The following is a 19,078-nucleotide window of genomic DNA, read 5'->3' on the forward strand; positions in this document are numbered from 1 at the left end:
GAAAAAGCTGGCATTTCTAGGCAGGAACTGTTCCCTGTGAGGCAAGGCCGAAAGCGGCAGCGCACACCGAGCCTCAGAGACCGGTACTCACCGCACGAGTCGTTCTCCGCGGGAGCGCATCCGTGCCTCGGCGTTCGACTCATTGTGCCTTGCAGCTCCAGCCGGTGGCGGGGCGCGGGTGGGGTAAACGGCGGCGAGGGCGTTGCATCGGTTAGTCGGGGATGGATTAGGCTGGCCTGGGAAGATGGCCTCCTCGGAGCAAGCGGAGCAGCCCAGCCAGGTGAGCGGGGCCGGCGTTCGGCCCGCTCGGCTCGGGCAGGGGGCGGCGGGGAACGGACGGAAGGACGGGACGGGGTGGGGCGGGGGCACCGCCACAGCGCCATGGGGGAACGGGTGAGGGGGGGAAGCCTGGCGCGCCTCTGTTCGCACCGCCCCAAGCACCCGCTCCGAGCCTCCCGGTGCCGCCGCCTCCCGCCGCGCCCCGCGGTGTGGGGGGCGCGCGCGGCCTGGGCGCCAACCGCCACCCGCGCACCTGTCGTAACGGTCACTCGTGAGGGGGCGGCTCGCGCCGCCTCAGCCCCGGCGCCATGGGCCCGTCCTCGCCGCAGAGCGCAGCCCCCCGAGGCGCGGGGAAAGCGGTGCCCCGGCCCGGCTCCGCTTTAGCGGGTGTGCGGCTCCCGGCCATGCGGGCACCGGCGGAGCTGCGCGTCTGGCCCGGTCGGTTTTGTGGCTTGGTGTCCCGCCCTGTGCGGCAGCGTGAGGTGATGCGGGGCAGGCTGCGCCGGACAGCGAGGGCGGCTCTGCGGGTAAGAACTGAGCGGGCCAGGCCCCTTTCGGTTTAGGGTCTCTGAAACGCAATAAAGCACTTGAACAGGGAGAAAAAAAAAACACACAAAAAAAGCACATTCGGAGAGAAAAAAAGCGATTGATGTGTCAGCTGTGTTCTGTAGAGTGCCAGTTAGACCAAAACGTTGTCTCTGCCTTAGAACTGTGAGGAAGAAAGAACCTTGAAACCTTGAACCAACAGCATAAAAGGGCAGAGCAGTGATGGATGTAGTACAAGCACTGTCCAAAATTGAATGTGGAGGGTGAAAGAGAAATGTAAGTTTGCTGGGTTGAGTGTGTGCTCAGGAAATGTATTAAAAGCTTAAGATACTTTTTAACTGTCACCTGAAGTGAATGGGGGAGCCACAGGGAAGGAGGGTGCAGCTGTATGCAGTGTAGATTCCCAGTCACCTGCAGTGGCTTGCTCACTGTGAGCGTTACTTGTGTTTCATTGCGAACTCTACCTGCTTCAGAGTTAGTGTCAGCGCTCTCGTTGCAACAGTGTCTCAAACAAACTCTCTGTGTCTGTCATACCAGTGGGGTTTGTAAAACCCTTCAGGGGGCTGCAGAGAGAGGTGAACGGTCTGGCTGCTTCAGCAACAGGGAAGAAAATGGAACAGTCTTCTTTTGTGTCCAGTTGTTCAAATCCAGCTGTATTTGACTAAACCGCTGTGAACCTCTCTTTTGATCCTTTTATTTTGGGCCAAAGAGGCTGAGTTTGTGGAGAACGTGGTTGAACTAAACTGAAATGAATTACATTAAATTTATACCCTAGCCAGCACAAATCTCTTCGTGGCCCAAGTTGGCACACTCATAGCAGGCTTGCCAGGAAGTTTTGTATTGGCTATGTGCTTTCATCGGTCATAGTTTGAGGTCCATTCCATTATAGCCCATTCCTCATGCTTCCAGTGAGTGCTTTCAGCATGGGGAATCCTGAAACAACCCATGACTGATACATAAGCCACTTGAATGGTCTACAAGGCAGCTGCCTAGAGGTTTCTGAGAAGGAAATATAGTTAATGGGCAAATGTGGTTGCCTGGAAAGCATTCAGGTTAGCTTCGGTTGGATATAGCATCTGCCTGTTGTACCCTTCTAAAAAATACATGTGTTTAGTGGGGTTTTTTAATCTCAAAATAAGGCTTGATGTTTGGAAGTGGAAAGTTGTGCTCTTTAATGAGCCTCATGAATGCAGCCAGAGCATTCCCTGGGCTTTGAAAATTAAGAACATAAAGAAAGTCACTCAGTCACTGTCTCCATAGTGAAAAATGGGAATGGTAACTCTTACTGTGTGTAGCAGGGAGAGTTAAGAGGCATTGTCTGTGAAGAACATAGTGAACATAGAACATACTTGTGCTGCTTTACAAATCAGGAAGAGTTTGAGGTAAGGTAGGATACCTGAGTGCAAAGTTAACTTTTCACCTCAGGGACTGTTTTATGAGGGCTGTGATGAGGAGGGAGGTGGTTTGAAGGTTGGTGACAGGGGTCAGTTAACACCTCTCCTGCTGGATTCTGTCACACTACATAAAAGTGCTGGCAAATTAATTTCACTCCTTTTGGTTCCTGTCATGACTTCACTGGTGGCAGTTTGTTTGAAGGACAGCTCTGGTGGTCTGCCTTGCTTCAGGTGTGTGAGGTAATGCTCCAGTTCAGCTAAAGCAAACCACACTAATATTTGCCCCCTCCACATGCCCCAGGAGCAGCCATGCTTGGGTATTACCTTTCCTCCTTCCCCAAGTTGTGTGCAGACAGAGGGAGGTTCTGTCTGTCCAGGGCTGTGGGTGCCTGTGTATGACAGATGCTCGCATCCTCACCACCTAGTATATGTCTTAACACTGGTTGCACATTTCTCATCCAGAACTCTGGTTGGGAAGCTTCAGTGCTCTCCCATTCTCTTGGCTTGGATGGGATTTGAGAGAGTTTTGCAGCTGTGGCCAGAAAGAAAAGATGTCATTGAAGAATGTGTAGCACAGCAGATGAAGTCTTCAGGGGACAATTTTGGCATAAAACCGATGAAAATGTCTTTATTAGTCTAGCAAAATTTAAGTGCCACTCTCATGCAACCATTGTGGTTTTGACACTGTTAGCACTGTGCATAAAAAGTTGTCCCTATGCGCACTAAATATTTAGAGAATTAAAAAATATTTACTTTCTACCACTGAAGATGTTTATTTACTGTCAAGCATTCACCATAAGGCTACGAGTAGTAGCACTGCCTTGCTTAACATGTGTATCTTTGGGTCCTGTCGTGTTTCCTATTACAAATCTAGTTAGTTTAGATGCTAAAAGGGAGTGTCAGATAACTTTTGGCTTATTATCTGTTTTCCTTAGCTTAATTTTCTCATTCTAATGAATTAATATATTGCCTCAAGCAGTGCGGGGAGAGGGGGTGTTGCAGCTCAAATCATTTATGTAGGTAGAATTAGTCAATAAACACTTCTACCAGAGATTTTAAAATACTAATTTTTGTTTGGAAATCATGTTCCTTGGGCCTTTAGAGATGTCTTTACTATAAAATATAACAGAAAGAAAGAACCCATCACTCTGTGCTATCGCTTATAGTAAAAGAAAGGGAAAAGCAAGATAATGGTATAGCCTGTGAAGCAGAATAGCCAATTTTTCATGGGTATCAGTATTTCTTTGATGCTGAATGCTTGGACAGTGTATGTGGCGAGGCTTGGCTCAGCCAGCAGCCCGGTCCTCTGGCATTCCATTCAGCCCTAACAACGACTGTGAGAGAAATTGAAATTCTTTAACATTAGTTGGCAGTGGTGGTGTGGGTTTAGATAAATATGTCTAAATCTTTCCAAGCTGCTCAGTTTGGGACACAAAATGATACCAAATTATCTGTAGTTATGTGGAGAGGTGGAAAATTCCTTAGCCTGGAAGTCAGGATGTAGCTGGTCTTGGAGTCCTAAAAGGCTTGAAATTGTTAAAGTCAATGGCTGAACCGTTGAGTTGGTACCAGACTGGTAGTACAGTCATGGAGGTCAGATAAGCAGAGTGCATTCTGGATGTGGGATTCTTTTGTTTGTTTTATGACACTGGAAGGCTCACTATGCTAAAACCAGATTGCATGGTAATTTAATACAAGAGGCTGAGAAACAAGAGATGACAAAGTGAGCAGAATGCATTGATGTTTCAACATCTGTTACACTTGGTGATGTTCTCTTATGTGGTTTAATAGGGAAGCAAGCAGAGTACTAAAGCCCAAATCTTACTTATTTTCTTTCTAAAGCTTTGTTATTCCCACTTTGTATTGAGTCTACCATGTAGCTGCACTTTTTTCTTCATGTAAGGAAGTAGTTCAAGCAAATTTCAGAGACGTTGAAAGATGCCTGATTTGTTGCTCCGGAGACTGAATTCTTTAGTTGCATTGTTAGTATATAGGTAAATTTTCCTCACCACTTGCTTGTAGCTCTTTACTGTTAAGCCTCTGGATTCTCCGCCTTAAAGGATGGTTTTTATGGTGAAGTTAAATGCTCTCTGGACTGTGATGTCCATTGCTTCATTAAATACAGGACAGTCATTGCGTGGAAAGGATAGAATCCTCCCTGACTTACCTTGGAACTAATGTGTTCTGGGGGGTTACTGTCCCCTACTTTATAAGACTAGTTCCTTTGCTGTTACACTATGCTTTGTACTTGGAAACCTTACTGGAAGAAAAATGCAGATCTCATTTAGAATATTGGTAGCTTTGGACAATGCAGCCAAAGTACCATAAATTACCCGGCTCACTGTCATTGGGTTATGTGCAAGCACATATCAGAATTTCTGAGTATTTGTCTTCAGGATCCAGACTCTTACCTGTCAGTATAACATGTTTCTCACGGTACCCTTGGCTTCATTTGAAACCCTTCTTTGGTCAGTTTCCCAGGTTGACCAGATTTTATGTGGAATGTTTATTGTTAATGTCCATGAGCACTGGTGCAGCTCCTTAGGGCAAAACATACAAGCTCTGGTACTTGAGATGCTCTGGGAATTTTCTGAGGATATGAATGCTGCGGTGGTTTTTCCTTCTTTGTGCCTTTGCGACACTGCTGTTTGCATCACACAGCTGTAGTTTCTCTCTTTTTAAAGTCAGCCTCACTACTTAAAATTCTTTGGATTTTCCTTGAAACATGCTACAGAAGAGTGAAACGTGTATATTTTTAATAAAAACTGCAAATGGCTTGGTGGAACAGTTCTATGAAATAGTAGTTAACAGTTATAGATACTTTATTGAAGTATTCAACAGAATTTATCTGTGCTGCTCTGTCTGCCTCTTCTAAGCAGTTCTGACCCTATGCTAACTGAATTTGATGAATTTGGTGAATCAGACCCTAGCATTTTAGAGTATGAGCTAGGGTGAGATGCCTGTGTTAGTCCTGGGATTTAATAAAATAGATCATATGCACCAAGTAAGTTTATCCACACCCAAACCAGGGTTGGTTAACTTATTAATAAATCATGCAAGCTATATTATTGTGTTGATTCCCATATGTTTTTCATATTTTTTGGAGGAGTGGATGGATCTTGAGACTATTCATTAGTTTTCTTTCATCCAGCTATAAAAGATTGGAAAGCAGAAATACTCTGCATATAAAAATGGGAAGCCAATGACAGGGTAGAAGAGAGAACTGCCCTGATCTTGGCATCACATAGCACTGTTTCCACTGCAGAGAGGGCAGTGTGACTTCCAGGGTGGTGTTAAAGCTGATATTTGCAGTGCTTATGTCAAGTGAATTCTAAGTGACTGAAACTTTTGCAGCTTTATAGTTAGGTAACAAAAATGATGGTGACTGCACATAAGCAGACTAAAGAGCCCAGCTGTGAGATGTGGCTGGGCCCTGGTGATGATGCTTAGGTCTGGAAGCAGCTGAGCTGCACTATATTTGAGTTTCTGGCACCCTCTTGTGGTAAACACCTATTTTAATCTATATTTTTTGAGTGTGTTGTAGATGGGGAATAAAAAGTATTGAGATACTCTGAAGGTGTAGTGTATTAACATAAAAGTGATGAATAAAACTGGAGGACAGGAATTCACTTCAGGACCTTGATACTATCTCATGGGAGTTTTATCTTTCCCTATACTCAATGACAAGAATCTCTTTTCTCTAGCTGAGCCCCAAAACTTGATTCCATTACTAATCAAACTGCAGTTTTTTACCACTGAGGTGACCAGTATGTGTCACCTCTCCTAAGATAAAAAAGCCCGCAGTGAAGGCAGTGTGGTTTAGACCATGTTGACATCAGGTGAATCCCATTTGAAAGCAGGTGGTTGACCAAGCTAAGTTTATTTTATGGTAAAACTGAGGTGTCTCTACCTTGGGAGAGCTGATACACACCACTTACACAAAGAAGATCAAACTGCTTTTTTTTTCTGGCAGTGAAGAAAAGCTCTGGGAGTAATTCTGTAAAACTTGGGACTATGCTAAAGTATTGTGCCTCTTCTTGATGAATACAAACAAAACGGCATGTGAGCCTGAAGAGGGGAAGCTCCTGAATATTAAGCCTAGTCCAGTCTTTGGCTTGCTGACCTGCTTTAATCGCAGTTTCCTTTTCTCCTGTGTACCAGCCTTTCCTAGTGTGCAAGGAAGGGTGTTCAGCATCTGCCCTAAACTGTCTTTTAATTATGTGTGGGAAACAAGGATGGTAGTGGTATTGCTGACATGTCTGAGGTTTAGTTAAATCATAGTAATTTGGAAATCCTTAGAAGAATAGTGCAGAACAGAAAGGGTGCATTACTGGATCATGGAAATGGGAGAAGCTTGGTGTCAAATTAAGTTTAGTTCTTCTAAAGAGGAAAAGTGAGCCATGGAGTCAGAGCGAGATACTTTTGCAACCACCTAAATACTTCAGGCTTCTGCAGCATTTTTTCCCTTTAGTATTGCAGAATTCTTTGTGGATGTCAAGTACCCACCAGGTCCTTTTGAGACAGGCAAATGATTATCCTCACTTCATGTATGATTAAAGTCCTGTGTCTTATACCATGCAGTGTGACAAGTGCTGCAGTAAAGAATTTAGCAGAGGGTTCCCAGTTTGATGCTGTTTGTTCATTGCTCCATGTATTTCAGAGTTTGAGTTAAGGTGAACATATCTGTCATGACCTCTCTCAGCAGCCTCTCTGAGTCTTAACTTCTGGCTCCCTAAAGCAAGTTCTGGCGATTCTGTGAATTCTGTTGTTTTAAATGGGAACTTCTAGAACTGATTTTTTTCTGTGATTCTGACCTTTTTGACTGCAGTAAATCACAGATAGCAGAAACGATTGTGTCTGCCTAAATCCTGCTCCTCGGAAGCAGACTTACAAGTATTTCTGATTGTGTCCATCAGGTGGCAATGTAACCTCACTCTTCTTTTTGCTTTACAGGCTGGCTCCTGCCCCGCAACTGAAAACGCAGCATCTCGGGAGCCGCTGGTAAGTTCTTCGAGAAGCAGCATATATTTTTGCTGATAACGTAGTATAGATGAGTTGTTCTCTTTGCTGTATTATTTTACATCCATTGCTTTGCTCTTGTAAGGAGCTGGTGCTTTGTGAAAAACGTGTAAACTGCCTTATGTTGCCCTGCTGTTGTCCTTTGACCTGTAGCCATAACCCCCTGTCTTTCTGGGGTTAGAAGTGGGTCACCTAGGCCACCGTGTTGTCCTTGAGCATGGACTGCTTGTCCTAAGGGTGTGCAATGTAGTATGCTCTTGATCAGTGCGCTTCTTTAGTAAAGAGTCTGAAGAAAGACCTGTGCAGCATAATTTAAACTGAGATTCTTACTGCTGTTGTCTGATAAAAACCCTCTCTGCAGTTCAGAGACCTCATTCAAGCTGCCCTTATATTCAGATGCACCCAGAGTGAGCTTAGAAGTGTCTGGCAGCTGGCCTTAAATGTGATCCAGTGTTTTCACTCTAGAACCATTTTGGAAAGAGCATGTGTTTTGTGGTTTTTTTTGTGATGATAACTAAAAGAACCCTGTTTTATTTTCTTTTTGATGGTGATGGAGGGGTGGGAAGTGAGCCACTATTCTCTGGAGCTGCAGAATGTATTTATTTCACATATATATATTTATACACACACACACACAGTCTTCTCTTTCTTATTATTTTTTTTTGCTTCCTCTTCAGCCATCTATAACTCAGTCAAAACCTTGCCAAAATGCTTAGCCCATGTTATTGTCCTAAACTTGTAAACCTCTAGTTGAGATTCTTCTCTGGCTTTCATTTGATGATCACAGTGAATACAAGCTGTTTGCAGTGAGAAGAATTAAATACTTTGAATAATGGTGTGGCACTGGCCACATCAAAGTATTTTTACCTTGTAGCTCTTATCTGGAGAACACAGGAGATGATTTTTACAGGAGAGAGATGTGAGTAAAGACTGTGACCTGGAAGGGTCAGTAAAATGCATCTAATGAAGGGGATGTTCGTGAGGTGTGTTAAGCTCTGCAGTGAAAACCTCTTTAGTAACACTATGCCATCTCATAGACATCTGTACATGAGATTAACTAGAGTTATTATTAACACCATGTGCTTTTTGATGGATTTTGTGGTTTGTTTTTTTTGGGGTTTGTTCTCCTCCACTTTAGGAAGGTCATAGCAGGCAGCAGATCATCACACCCTGTAGTGGTCAACAGTTTGTTCTCATTCTCAAGGCAGATTCTAACATTACCTTTGATTTAATTAATTTCTTACTGGATGTGCAACTGAAGAATTGCTCAGAGGAAGCACATAGCAGTTGTGTATCCCTCTTTATATGTGTATATTTCTACCACATAAAAATATTTATACATTTAAAGAACTCCAACATAAACTTTGTTCTCACAGTGGTGAGTCTAGTGTGTGAGCTAATTAAAGCCCTTTGAAAGGTGGAGGTTTTCTCCTTATTTTTTCTTTTCATATATTAAACTCTCACAGTCTTTGTCACGTTTGCTTAGGAATCATTATTACTTCCAGCTGAGTATGTTTAGAAGCCTTATTAAATGAGCAGTTCAGTTCTGTGAGCCAGATGACCTAACTTCCACCACACTACTGTGGCTTCTCTGTAGCCAGGATCATGCATGCTGCCTTCTAATGCATGCAGTAGATGTCAGTCCATGAAGTAGACTTGTGGGCACATGGGACCATGTCATAAAAATGTTTATGGAAACACCAGAACAAACTGTGGCATGAATCCAACAAATGGCTCTGTATGGAGCGACATTTGCTCCAGCTTATCATTGCTGACTTCAGATCTGGTGCAAAGCAGTTGAAGAAGACTTACAGAATCCAGAGGAGGGAGAAAAGATTCTAATGGCCAATTTCTGCTCTGTACCCTTTCACCTTTTTTGTCTTAATTGGTGACTGAAAGTACTCAGTGCTTTGCAAGAGTGAAACCTGCTCAGAACATACAGGTGGTGTTACACACAAGAATAAGAAAGCAGTAGCATTAAACATCTTGTGTCATATCAGCGGATGCCATTACAGATTCATACAGTATTTGTGATTCTAATGGGTACTGTATCCCTCCCAGGTGCTAATACCTTCTGCTCTGTGCTCAGTGGCACCGTCTTCTGTGTCCTTTGTACCCCTACAGTCTGCTGCTTTCAACCAGAATCCAGGAGAAGCGATGATTTCTAGCTGTTTGTAGGAGGACTTCAGTGTTCTACAAGATCATGTAGCAGATGTAGTCTGACACATCATATTGTGTCCTGCATTTTGGGTCTTCAGAGAATACCTTACTAAGGTTTATGGCCTTACTGAGGCCTTCAGAATAAAGCCCTCCAAACTCATGTCACACTCCTAATTGTGTTTTCTTCAACCTACTTCTGATGTTTTGAACTACCAAAAGGGAGATAAGGGACTCAGTGTCCATGCTATTAATCCCTTGAGTTATCCAGTGTCCTTACAGCAAACCATCCTAACTGAAAAACACTCCCTAATAAGAGGTCATTGTGTAACAGCACTGACAGTGGAGAATGAGTTGGAGGGGGATGGGGAAAGCTGTAATTTTTGCAGCCCAGAGCGGACACTCATTTCCCTGGCTGTCGGTCTTGCCCCATTAAAATTTGCCGTGTAGCTCCATAGTGGGAAGTGTAACCTTGTGTTAGCAGAGTGTCAGCATCTCGCTCTGCTGCTGTTTACAGCCACGTTTGTCATCGTCAGCGCGGGATCAGCTTCTCCTTGAGTCCAGCTTATCAATGAACACTGCTGCATCCCTTTCTGCTTGTATGTGCAGCCACCTCTGATAAGCCTCTCAACACTTGTAGAATTGGAATAGGTTTGTCTTTTTGCAGCCACTCAAAGTCCTGGGTTGTGTAAAAGGTGTAACTACAAAGGACAAATCCCCTTTCTGTGAGGTTAAAGCATTAAAAATTCCCCTTTTTTCTTGAATCTTTGTTTCTTCAGTCTAGTTTCTCTCTTTAGTGTAATTATGTCATCTTTTTTACTTCTCTTTTTTGGTTGCTTTGTCTCTCCCTAGCAGCATCTTTTAGCTTTTTAACCATATTGTGCTGCTTTCGAGATGTTATCAAGAGCTTGAATATGTTTGCCATTGGCCTGTGCTTTCTGCCAAATGTGCTGCAGTTCAAATTGCAGCTATGAAGGTTGTACATATGAGAGCTTCTGTGATGAGCCTGGGTTATAGGAAGAACCTAAGGAAGCGAGTTTGTAAGTGAGGCCTTTCCACATGCTGCTTGTTTGTTCTTTGTTTTTTTTCTGTTTTTCTTCCTGCCACAAAACATACTCATTCCCTTGCTGGTGCTTGGTATCTGGAGGATGTACTAGTTGTAAATACAGAAGTACTGGTTATAAATGTAAAACACTCTCTTGGTTTCTCACTAAGTTACGAAATCCCTGGGTCATGGTATAAAGACGAGGGTATTTCTTTTGCAGGATTATTTAAATTTTCTTCTTTTATCTTTAGCATGTGCTGTTTCTTTCTGTTTTTTTGCTGCAGGTGATAGCAGATGATAGCTGGAGCCCTAGTAGCTTTTCCCCACCCTTTGTTAAACTTATCTTCAAAGTTTTATGGGTCATAATAATGACCAGAGTACTTATTACACCCTTTTTGTGCGCGCATCATAGGGTACACAGCACACATTCATTACTGTGTTTAGGGAACATGTCCATGTTATCTCAGTTTGCTAGAAAAGCTAATTTGAGATACAGGTTAACTGCCTGGCCATGTTCATCCAGCAAGTTGGTGCCATAGGTGTAAGACATAGTCTGTTGGCCTGGTAAATGAGGTCATTTCTATTTCAGGGCCTTCATTCTGCCTCTTATTTCTTTGGAAAAGCATCTAGTCTTCCACATGTAATACATACTTTTTAAAGTGATTGTGGTATACTGCTGCTTCCGTAGTTCATCCTTTTCCTGGTTTTGAGTAATTTTCTGGTGATTGAGGGATAATGAAAAAATGGAGAGCAGAAAAGACACTTGACATTTCTATATCCAGTCTGTATCCACAGGCACAAAGTCACATCAGTCAGTATATCTGTGCTGAACACATTCAGTTTTGTACGTATCTTTGCTTTCCTGAACCCTCAGTTGAGATCTCAAATTGAAGCTGTGACTGGGGCTTGGTTCTGGGTATATTTAGTTCCCCTAAGCTTTTTGTCTTCAGTTGCTAAGTTTCCTTGGAAGTAAACCAGTAAGATTTGTGATGTGCTTAATATGGATAAAACTTCTGAAATTGAAACTGGACAGTTAGTTACCCTTTTCTCAGCTGCTTGGATTCAGGTGCTTAGCATTCAGTGACAGACAATAGAATTACTGGATCCTTTCTGTTTCATTGCCTCCTTTTAAACCTTATCTATTCTGTTAAGCTTCCTTGTAAGTAGCCTGTGGTTAAAGAGAATTTCATTTAGGTTTCTAAGAAAGGAGCTTAGCAATTGAGATTTTAAGTTTCACTACTTTTAGCTCTAACTACTGTAATTAGAAGTTGATGGAGCCTAAACAGTATCAACACTGTGGTCTTTAAGCATGTGAACAAACCATGAGTGGGAATGAGGAAAGGTTACAGAACTGTGTTGTCAGATTTGAGAGGGCTTGTTGAGACTAATGTTAGTTAATGTTAGTACTCGAAGTAACTAATGTTACTTAGTTAAGAGTACTCAGAATGTACTTTTTATGAATAAGCCTTTGAGCACATTGAGAATCCATTTCCCTCCACTTCTATGAAGCAGTAAATGCTCTCTCTGTCCTATCAAAACCTACAGAAAACAAGATACATGGGAATTTTTTAAAGATTCTGCTGTGCCTGAAATTGTTTGAAATGAAGACGAGAATGGTGTTTTCACTGAAAAGCTCCTCCTTTTTTTTTCAGGAGCACATTGTTAGGCAAGGGATACCATAGTACCCTTTTGCTTTCTTTTGAAGTTCAAAGGTCCTGCTCTAGATTTGTAGAAAAACGTGACTTTTTTCGGAAGGACTTTTGTTTCCAGAAATGACATGAGGGACTGGAGTCTGCTGGAGGGACACTCCCCATCATGCTTTTGCTTTCCATTTTCCCAGCCTTTATTGTTTAAGACAAGATTTATACCTGTTTACTGTACAAATCTTCTGTCTGCCACACTGGGTTTGTTCCGAGTGGTGGCCTACACTGAATGATTCTCTAAAAGTAAATCCATCCAGAGGGGGTTTCCAGACAGCCAGAGTCAGGAGGCAACTAACTTATAGCCCCCAGTGAAACATCAGTCAGGATAATTTACCACTGTCAGCAGGAGGGAAAGAGAGACTCTCAGTTTTGTGACCTCCCGTGCAGGCAGTAACCCTAGTGGTGTGATAAAGCTGCAGTTGGGCAGGGGAGGCCCTGAATGTGTTGCTGTGGATTCCCAGTGCTGGACAATAATTCCATCAGGCTGTGGAGGGCAATTGCTGTGCAGATTTCGGTTTTATTGGGCCACAAACAGGGAGCCAGAGTTGTGTGACTGCCTTACAGAACATCCTTTGGTTTGCTGTATTCCTTTGTAATTCTATAATTTACTGAAGCAGACCTCTCTTGTATTTGACCTTTTGATAAATTTGAGATTATTTTTTTTTCCTGGTTTTGTCTATTAGTTCTCTGTGTTCATTGACTTCATTTGTTGTTCATGCAAAATGTGCTTGCTTAATCTATCACTCCCTTTACTCTGTTGATTTAGAGAAATATGATGCACAATACAAATTCACTTACTAGTAATTAAAGGAACACTGTCATGTCAAGTTAAATTGCCCATTTGAGGTCAATGAGACAGGGTTTTTTGGGGGGATTCCCTTAAATCCCAGTTTTAAAAGAGGGAGGACTATCATAGTTTGGGATATAAGTTCTGTTGTAGTAATATACGACAATGTATGAAAGCTAAAAGCTTGCAGGAGTTACAGACCAAAGCAGGTTAAGACCCTTTCAGGCTGTGCAAAATGTAATAATGGCTTTGCCTGTTCCTAACAGTTTACAGGTTAAACACCTGGGTGGGGCAGCATAACAACTAGGATTGGTACCATCATTTTCTATTACTAACACTGTGGTGAGTATTTGTGCAGAAGAGAGTTCTGAAAGCAGTCCCTACTTGCTTTTCAGACAAACCAACCTTACAGGTCAGAAGATTTTTAGGATGGTTTTAAAATAGTTCTGATACTCCTAAGTTGTTCTTTACAAAACCTGCAAAGAAATTCAGGTACTAGGAGTCAGGTTAGAGACTTTTTTAATGTTAGGTGTGATTTGACTCCCAGAGATCCCAGATCTCTCACTGAAGGTAAAATGGAAGCTACAGCACTTTGTGACATTGGAAAAAAAAAAAAAAAGCCAAACAAGAACACTGGCACACAGTTGGGAAATACTTAGTTACTTGATATGTCCCCCTTGAGAAAAATGGATTTAACTGTGTTCATATGAAGTTTTGGAGGTCTAAACATGCTACACCTTCAAATTCTTTTACAGATTGTGGCCTGCTTTGCTGTCAGCTGGTTGCTCTGCATGAGTTGGCAGCCCAGCTCTTTGCCTGCTCAGTAAGATTGGGAGCACTTTGCTGTGTGCATCCCAGCACATCCCTTGGAAAGGGTCCTATGAATTTCAAACCAGTGACAGTGGCACAGCAAAGGGATGCCTGCACAGTGTGCATCTTAGTAATGATGGGGTATGGGATCAAGGTGAGAGAATAGTATTTCAGCTACATGTGTGTGGAAAATATGCTATGTGCAGAACAACTTGTAGAGGGCAGCAATTGCCCACAGTTCTTTCTGCTTAAGGAGGGAAGGGACCAGCTTAAGAACTTCACAGAGTCTCTGCCTTTTTAGCTTCTTGAAATAACTTTACGGAGGAGACTTGCTCTTTGGAGTGTCTCTTGACTCCACATTATTAAATTCCTGATCTGGAAAGTGTTTACTAGAGATTCTTAATTCTTCTCCTATCTCTCATACCACTGAGCAGTTGGACTTCTTTGCCAATACCCAGATGATGCCTGTGTCATTGATACTGCAGTCAAAAGAGTCTAATGACAGCTAGTGATTCTTACAAGATTATAACTGCCTGCATGTGATAACTTGAACAAACTTTCCCCAACTTTGATGGGGGCATACATCCTTCAGCACTTTCAGCACCAAGATTTGCCAAACTAGGAACTTGAGAGTTGGTATAATTTCTGGATTTGGAGTTCCTAACCAACTTACTTCAGACTTTCCCTGCTTTTCATGTTTCTTGTATTTCTCTGTCACTTACATTTCAAATCCTTCCAAGCATCTTAATAGTTTGGGGTTGGTTTTGTTTTGGTTTATTTTTTACATAGCTCTTCTCCTTGTACAGCCCATGTCCTTTTCCCAGTTGTGATCCCATAACACACAACTGCTACTTTGACAGTTGCATTTCTGGAAAAGTGGCAATGAAGATAAGCATTTTTTTTTTTTAGTAAACGGATTTTATAGCTGGAGAGAAGCAAGAGAGGGAGCTTCATGTCATCAGCCCCACAATGTGCCCCACTTTTTTACATTATCTGTTTTATCTTTTGGTCAGAGCAGGATCTTCCTCTGCTGTCAACTTCCTGCTTTGTCAAGCATCTGAATGACCTGAATGGTGGTTGGTATTCCTTGGGATACCATTGTACAGCAGAGTACATCTTGCTGCAGTGGAGTTTCCCTGCTATACAGTGAGACTTTCCTGTGTCTTCTTTCCCTCTTGCTTCTCCTGTTTGTTTTGTGTGCCACCCTAAGTGGTTCCTTTCCTCCTTAAGCATCTGCACCCTTCAGATGTTTGCAGACAGTTATCACATAATTTCTGCTTTCCCCCACCCCCATTCTGGTCTCTTAGCCAAGCTCTACATATTTAGCTCATTTAATCTTTCCTCATAAGTCAAGCCCGTAATTGACAGCTCTGACATGAAGAGTCGCATTGGTTACACATGCTGCCAACAGGATATAAATACTTTCTGTGCAGTGATTGAGAATTACAGTCAAGACTGAGACAAGCCCCCCCGACACTGTATTTTTTGACAACCCTTTTCTCAACATTAGGTCGCCACAATCCTGTAAAGATGGATTTAGTTCTCACTCCAGTGGTCAGCTATCAAGCATCCAGTATGCTTCAAAGCAGTGGTATTAGGTCAGTTGGGAAATTGAGTACTAAAGCCCGATGGGATTTCAGTCTCACCCTAAATTCTTACAGAGGTGGTGGTCTCTTCTTTGCTAGGCATACAGGTGCCTTAAGCTGCTGAAGGTCATTCCTTCTGGGAAGGCAAAGCTCAGCTCTGTGCAGCTTAGTGTGTTACCTGAAGTGAATGGGTCTTGCTGTGCACATGTGAAGTGAAAGATGTTGCAAGCAGTGCCCATGCATGTGTGTAAGCACTGCCATCAGGAGGCTCACAGCTCTGGTGCTGGCCTGGATCCATTGTGCAGATACTCTTGGCACTGATGTTCTTCAGTGTCTCTGCCAAGAGGAAGCTGAAGATGCTATTGATCCGATTGGCAGAGCTATGAACAAGTTCAGGGTTCTTGCTTATACATGTAGGACCTGGGGGGGGAGAGACTTTTAGTCTTACCCAGAAAGGAATTACTGCAGTGGTGGAAGAGATAACTCTGTGCTACGTGTCCATGGCTTGCTACATACAGATCCGTTCCCAGCTAAACATATTTGGAGGTAGCTTTAGGTTACTTGTCTCCTCATGTTTGCTGCATTCTCTTGAAGAAAATAGGTGCAGCTAACTAAAGTTGAGGAACTGGTAAATGAATTGTCTAGCCTCTAATGTTGCATTCAGTGAAGCTTCATATGATACAGCTTCCCCAGCGGGGCTAGTTCACAAACATTACATGTATTATTGCAAAGCATGCAACATAAAGAGAACATTTATGAAAGGGAATATCAGAGGAAACATTATAGCAGGGACCTTATAGCCTTTCCATTATTATGGTTTAAATCTTGACATGGTCTTTATTTCCAGTGACACTGGGACCAGTAAAGAAGTGTTTTTTCTCTTCCCCTCCCCTCCCCTTTCTCCCATCTCCCTTTCATTCTTTTCTTCCACATCCTGTTCTGAAGCTGTGGTGCAGAGATACAAATCGTTAAACATGCAAGTAGTCAGAGAGCCAGGTTTCAGTTTGTGTGGAATCAGCCCCTTTTGACTCAGAAGTTGGAAACCAGATGACTCACTGTGATGCATGTTTGTTGTTTTTAATAACTGTCATTTTGCAAAATATGGTCAAAGCTTCAAACCATGACTTGTGGAGTAGGGGTGGTGTGTGTTTATTTTTAATTTGGGAGGCTATAAGCTGGAATGTGTTTGTAGCTGCAGCCTGCCCTTAAAATCAGAGATAAAATAAATTAAAGCATTGACAGTGTGAAAGATTTTCGAGATAATTTTTCCCTCTTACCTGAAAAATACTTTTTTTTTCCTTGATCAATTACTTGAAAAGGCTCCAGGTGCCAAACATCTGGTGGGATTTTAGACCCCTGGTTTATGTTTATGATTTTTAATATATACCCAAAGGGACAGGTTTCTTAAAAAGAAAGCAAGCAGATGTTTTTCATTTGTGGAGTTTTAAAGAATAAATGCCATTCCTGCTTTATCATTCCAATTTCTAACAAAATTGTCATCTATCTCCTTTCTTCTGTAAACAGCTAACAAATGTAGTGTTTGAGTGGGAGAATTCCCTATCAATAAAATCTCCTAGCAGTATGGAAAATATGAAAATTTCTACACGTTTCATTTTCTAGAGATTTATTACTGCTTGTACAACAGTTTGTAAACTGTAAGCTCAGTATTAAGTGCTTTATGAGTTTTTTGTGGTTTACTTTCTAATTTGCCTTAAGAAGCACTGTTTTAATTTGTTGAAGTTCTACTAGTTTGTTTTGCAGGTCAGTTAATTTTCAGGCACTCCATCACAGAGCAGAGCTGTATAAAACCTGTGTATGTGACAACACAATTTCACCCTAGATATAAAACTGTACGAAGTAGCCTTATAGCAGAAGTCATTGTGATCATGGGTTTTCCTCCAGTTCAGTTTTCAGATTTGGATGCTTTGTAACCATTTCTATCATGATTTATATTATGGTCTTTTGCAATTGCTATTGCAAAATGAAGCACTGTTGTATAGTCCAAGGGACTCCTAGCCTACCTCAGCCTGTTGCTTCTTGTTAGAGAGCAAAAAAGTAGCTACTGTTTTGAAACACAGAGTTCAAGTTTGGGTTCTGCTTTTAGATTGATATATAGGGTATCTCTCTAGGGCTAGAAGTCCTAGAAGCAGCATACTGCCTTCAGTCCGAGGAACTATGGATACATGTGCTGGCTCCTCCTGGACAGCTGTAGTTTACCTGTTTTGTTACTCTGATTAGGAAAGAAATAGGTTTTGGTCTTTATTTTTTAAAGTGAACGTATTTGCTTGTGAAAGGTAGTGAAGTGATGGCTTTGGAAGCTGAAATCCTCTTCTCAGAAAACTGGAACTGCAAGGTGTGATAGGAGCATTGCAGGATTCCCCACCGGCATGATATGGAAGGGACCCCCATCGTCCCCCAAGAGATGAGAGGAGAATTTGGTCTCTAGCGCATTCAATACTTGACTTCCCTCTGAAGCTGCCAAGAAGGATGCCAATTTTTCCATTTAGCTGACTATTGTATAGACCTTAAAAGGGAAGGTTTTAATGCAGTTGGCTGCGATATAGACTGTTAAAGGGAAGTTATTTATTTTAACTGGCTGCTGTATGGATTATTACAAGGGCATTCTTTTAGCTGTAGTTGCTATATTGACTAGTGAATGTGCTGGGCTGTATTGCTAGTAGCTGTCATATTGACTGTTAGAGAAAAGATCTGTATTTAAGCCATAACACTGCACTGGGATCTCCCAGGCAGGATATTAATGCTAATTCATCTGCTCACCCCCTGCTGTGAGTGTTATTTGTTTAAATCTGTAGAATCCCACAGCGCATTTATATCCTCGCTAGAGTGAGCTCCGCTCCCTGTAATTATTTAACATTATATGCTGATATAAATTGTAACAGTTAAAGAATGGTAATGAGTAGCAAAAAAACACAAACTTAACCTTAGAAATGGCAGAGTCAGCTCTTAAAACAACAGCCAGCAACTTTCACTGTTCTCTGTCTTTTCCCAAGTCCATATGCACAATATTGTGCATACATTATGTGTGTGCGTGTGTGTTCATGCTCGCACTGGCAACTGTGCCAGGCAAGGCTGTAATTATGCAGAACGTACTGTGAAACTTATGCACACACTCATAATTACATACAGTGCCTACGTACAGCAAGTTTTATCTCTTTGCAGCTCAGCTTCTTGATGAGTTGCTCTGATAGGTGATTTGAGTTGGGGCTACCTTACTGACAGAGGAAATGGAGCCCCTGGATTCTTCTCCCAGGGAGCGCATGTCCGAAGGTTAAGCTGGAAGCCATCGGGTGTCACTGTTGCTCTGTGCAGGCTCAGCTGGCGGTGGATTTGTCTGGCAGTAAAAACTGGACTTTGAAAGTAGTATTTTTGGCTATAAACATCTAAGGCATTTACGCATAATTTATATATAAAGTGCATGTCCATACAACACCACTTAAGGTGTGGGTGGAGTGAGCGGAGGTAGCTCTATTGTGTGTTAGCTGAATTTCTTTGCAGTTTCTGTTGCCTATTATAGCATTCTTGTCCCAAACTGACATGTAAGATGGCCAGCTACTGCAGAATAGCTGTTGCATTCTGCTCTAGAAGTGACTGTAGCTCAACAGTGGAGGTGACCTGATTCCTGTATATAATTTCCCTGTGAACATTAAGGTGTGGGTAAATTTGGGGGTTTATGATGTACTCAACTGTGGTGTAGAATCAACAGGATCATATTCAGTTCAGATTTTTTAAGA

At 42.3% G+C, this 19,078-nt stretch overlaps 1 protein-coding gene across 1 annotated transcript in view; it reads left to right on the top strand.

Annotated features, from left to right (window-relative positions):
• The first annotated feature begins 138 nt into the window (after positions 1-138).
• PEX14 (peroxisomal biogenesis factor 14) overlaps positions 139-19,078 on the top strand; it is a 76,435-nt gene continuing 57,495 nt past the window's right edge. The window contains exons 1-2 of the mRNA XM_061347948.1: positions 139-280; positions 7,173-7,220. Coding sequence (XP_061203932.1) covers positions 245-280; positions 7,173-7,220 — 84 coding nt within the window. The 5' untranslated portion in view covers positions 139-244. The remainder of the gene's footprint in view (positions 281-7,172; positions 7,221-19,078) is intronic.

This window comes from Neopsephotus bourkii, unplaced genomic scaffold (genome assembly GCF_033783945.1).
Source record: "Neopsephotus bourkii isolate Nb327-2 ecotype Australia unplaced genomic scaffold, CSIRO-AGI_Nbou_v1 NB_333, whole genome shotgun sequence".
In the NCBI taxonomy this organism is placed as follows: domain Eukaryota; kingdom Metazoa; phylum Chordata; class Aves; order Psittaciformes; family Psittacidae; genus Neopsephotus; species Neopsephotus bourkii.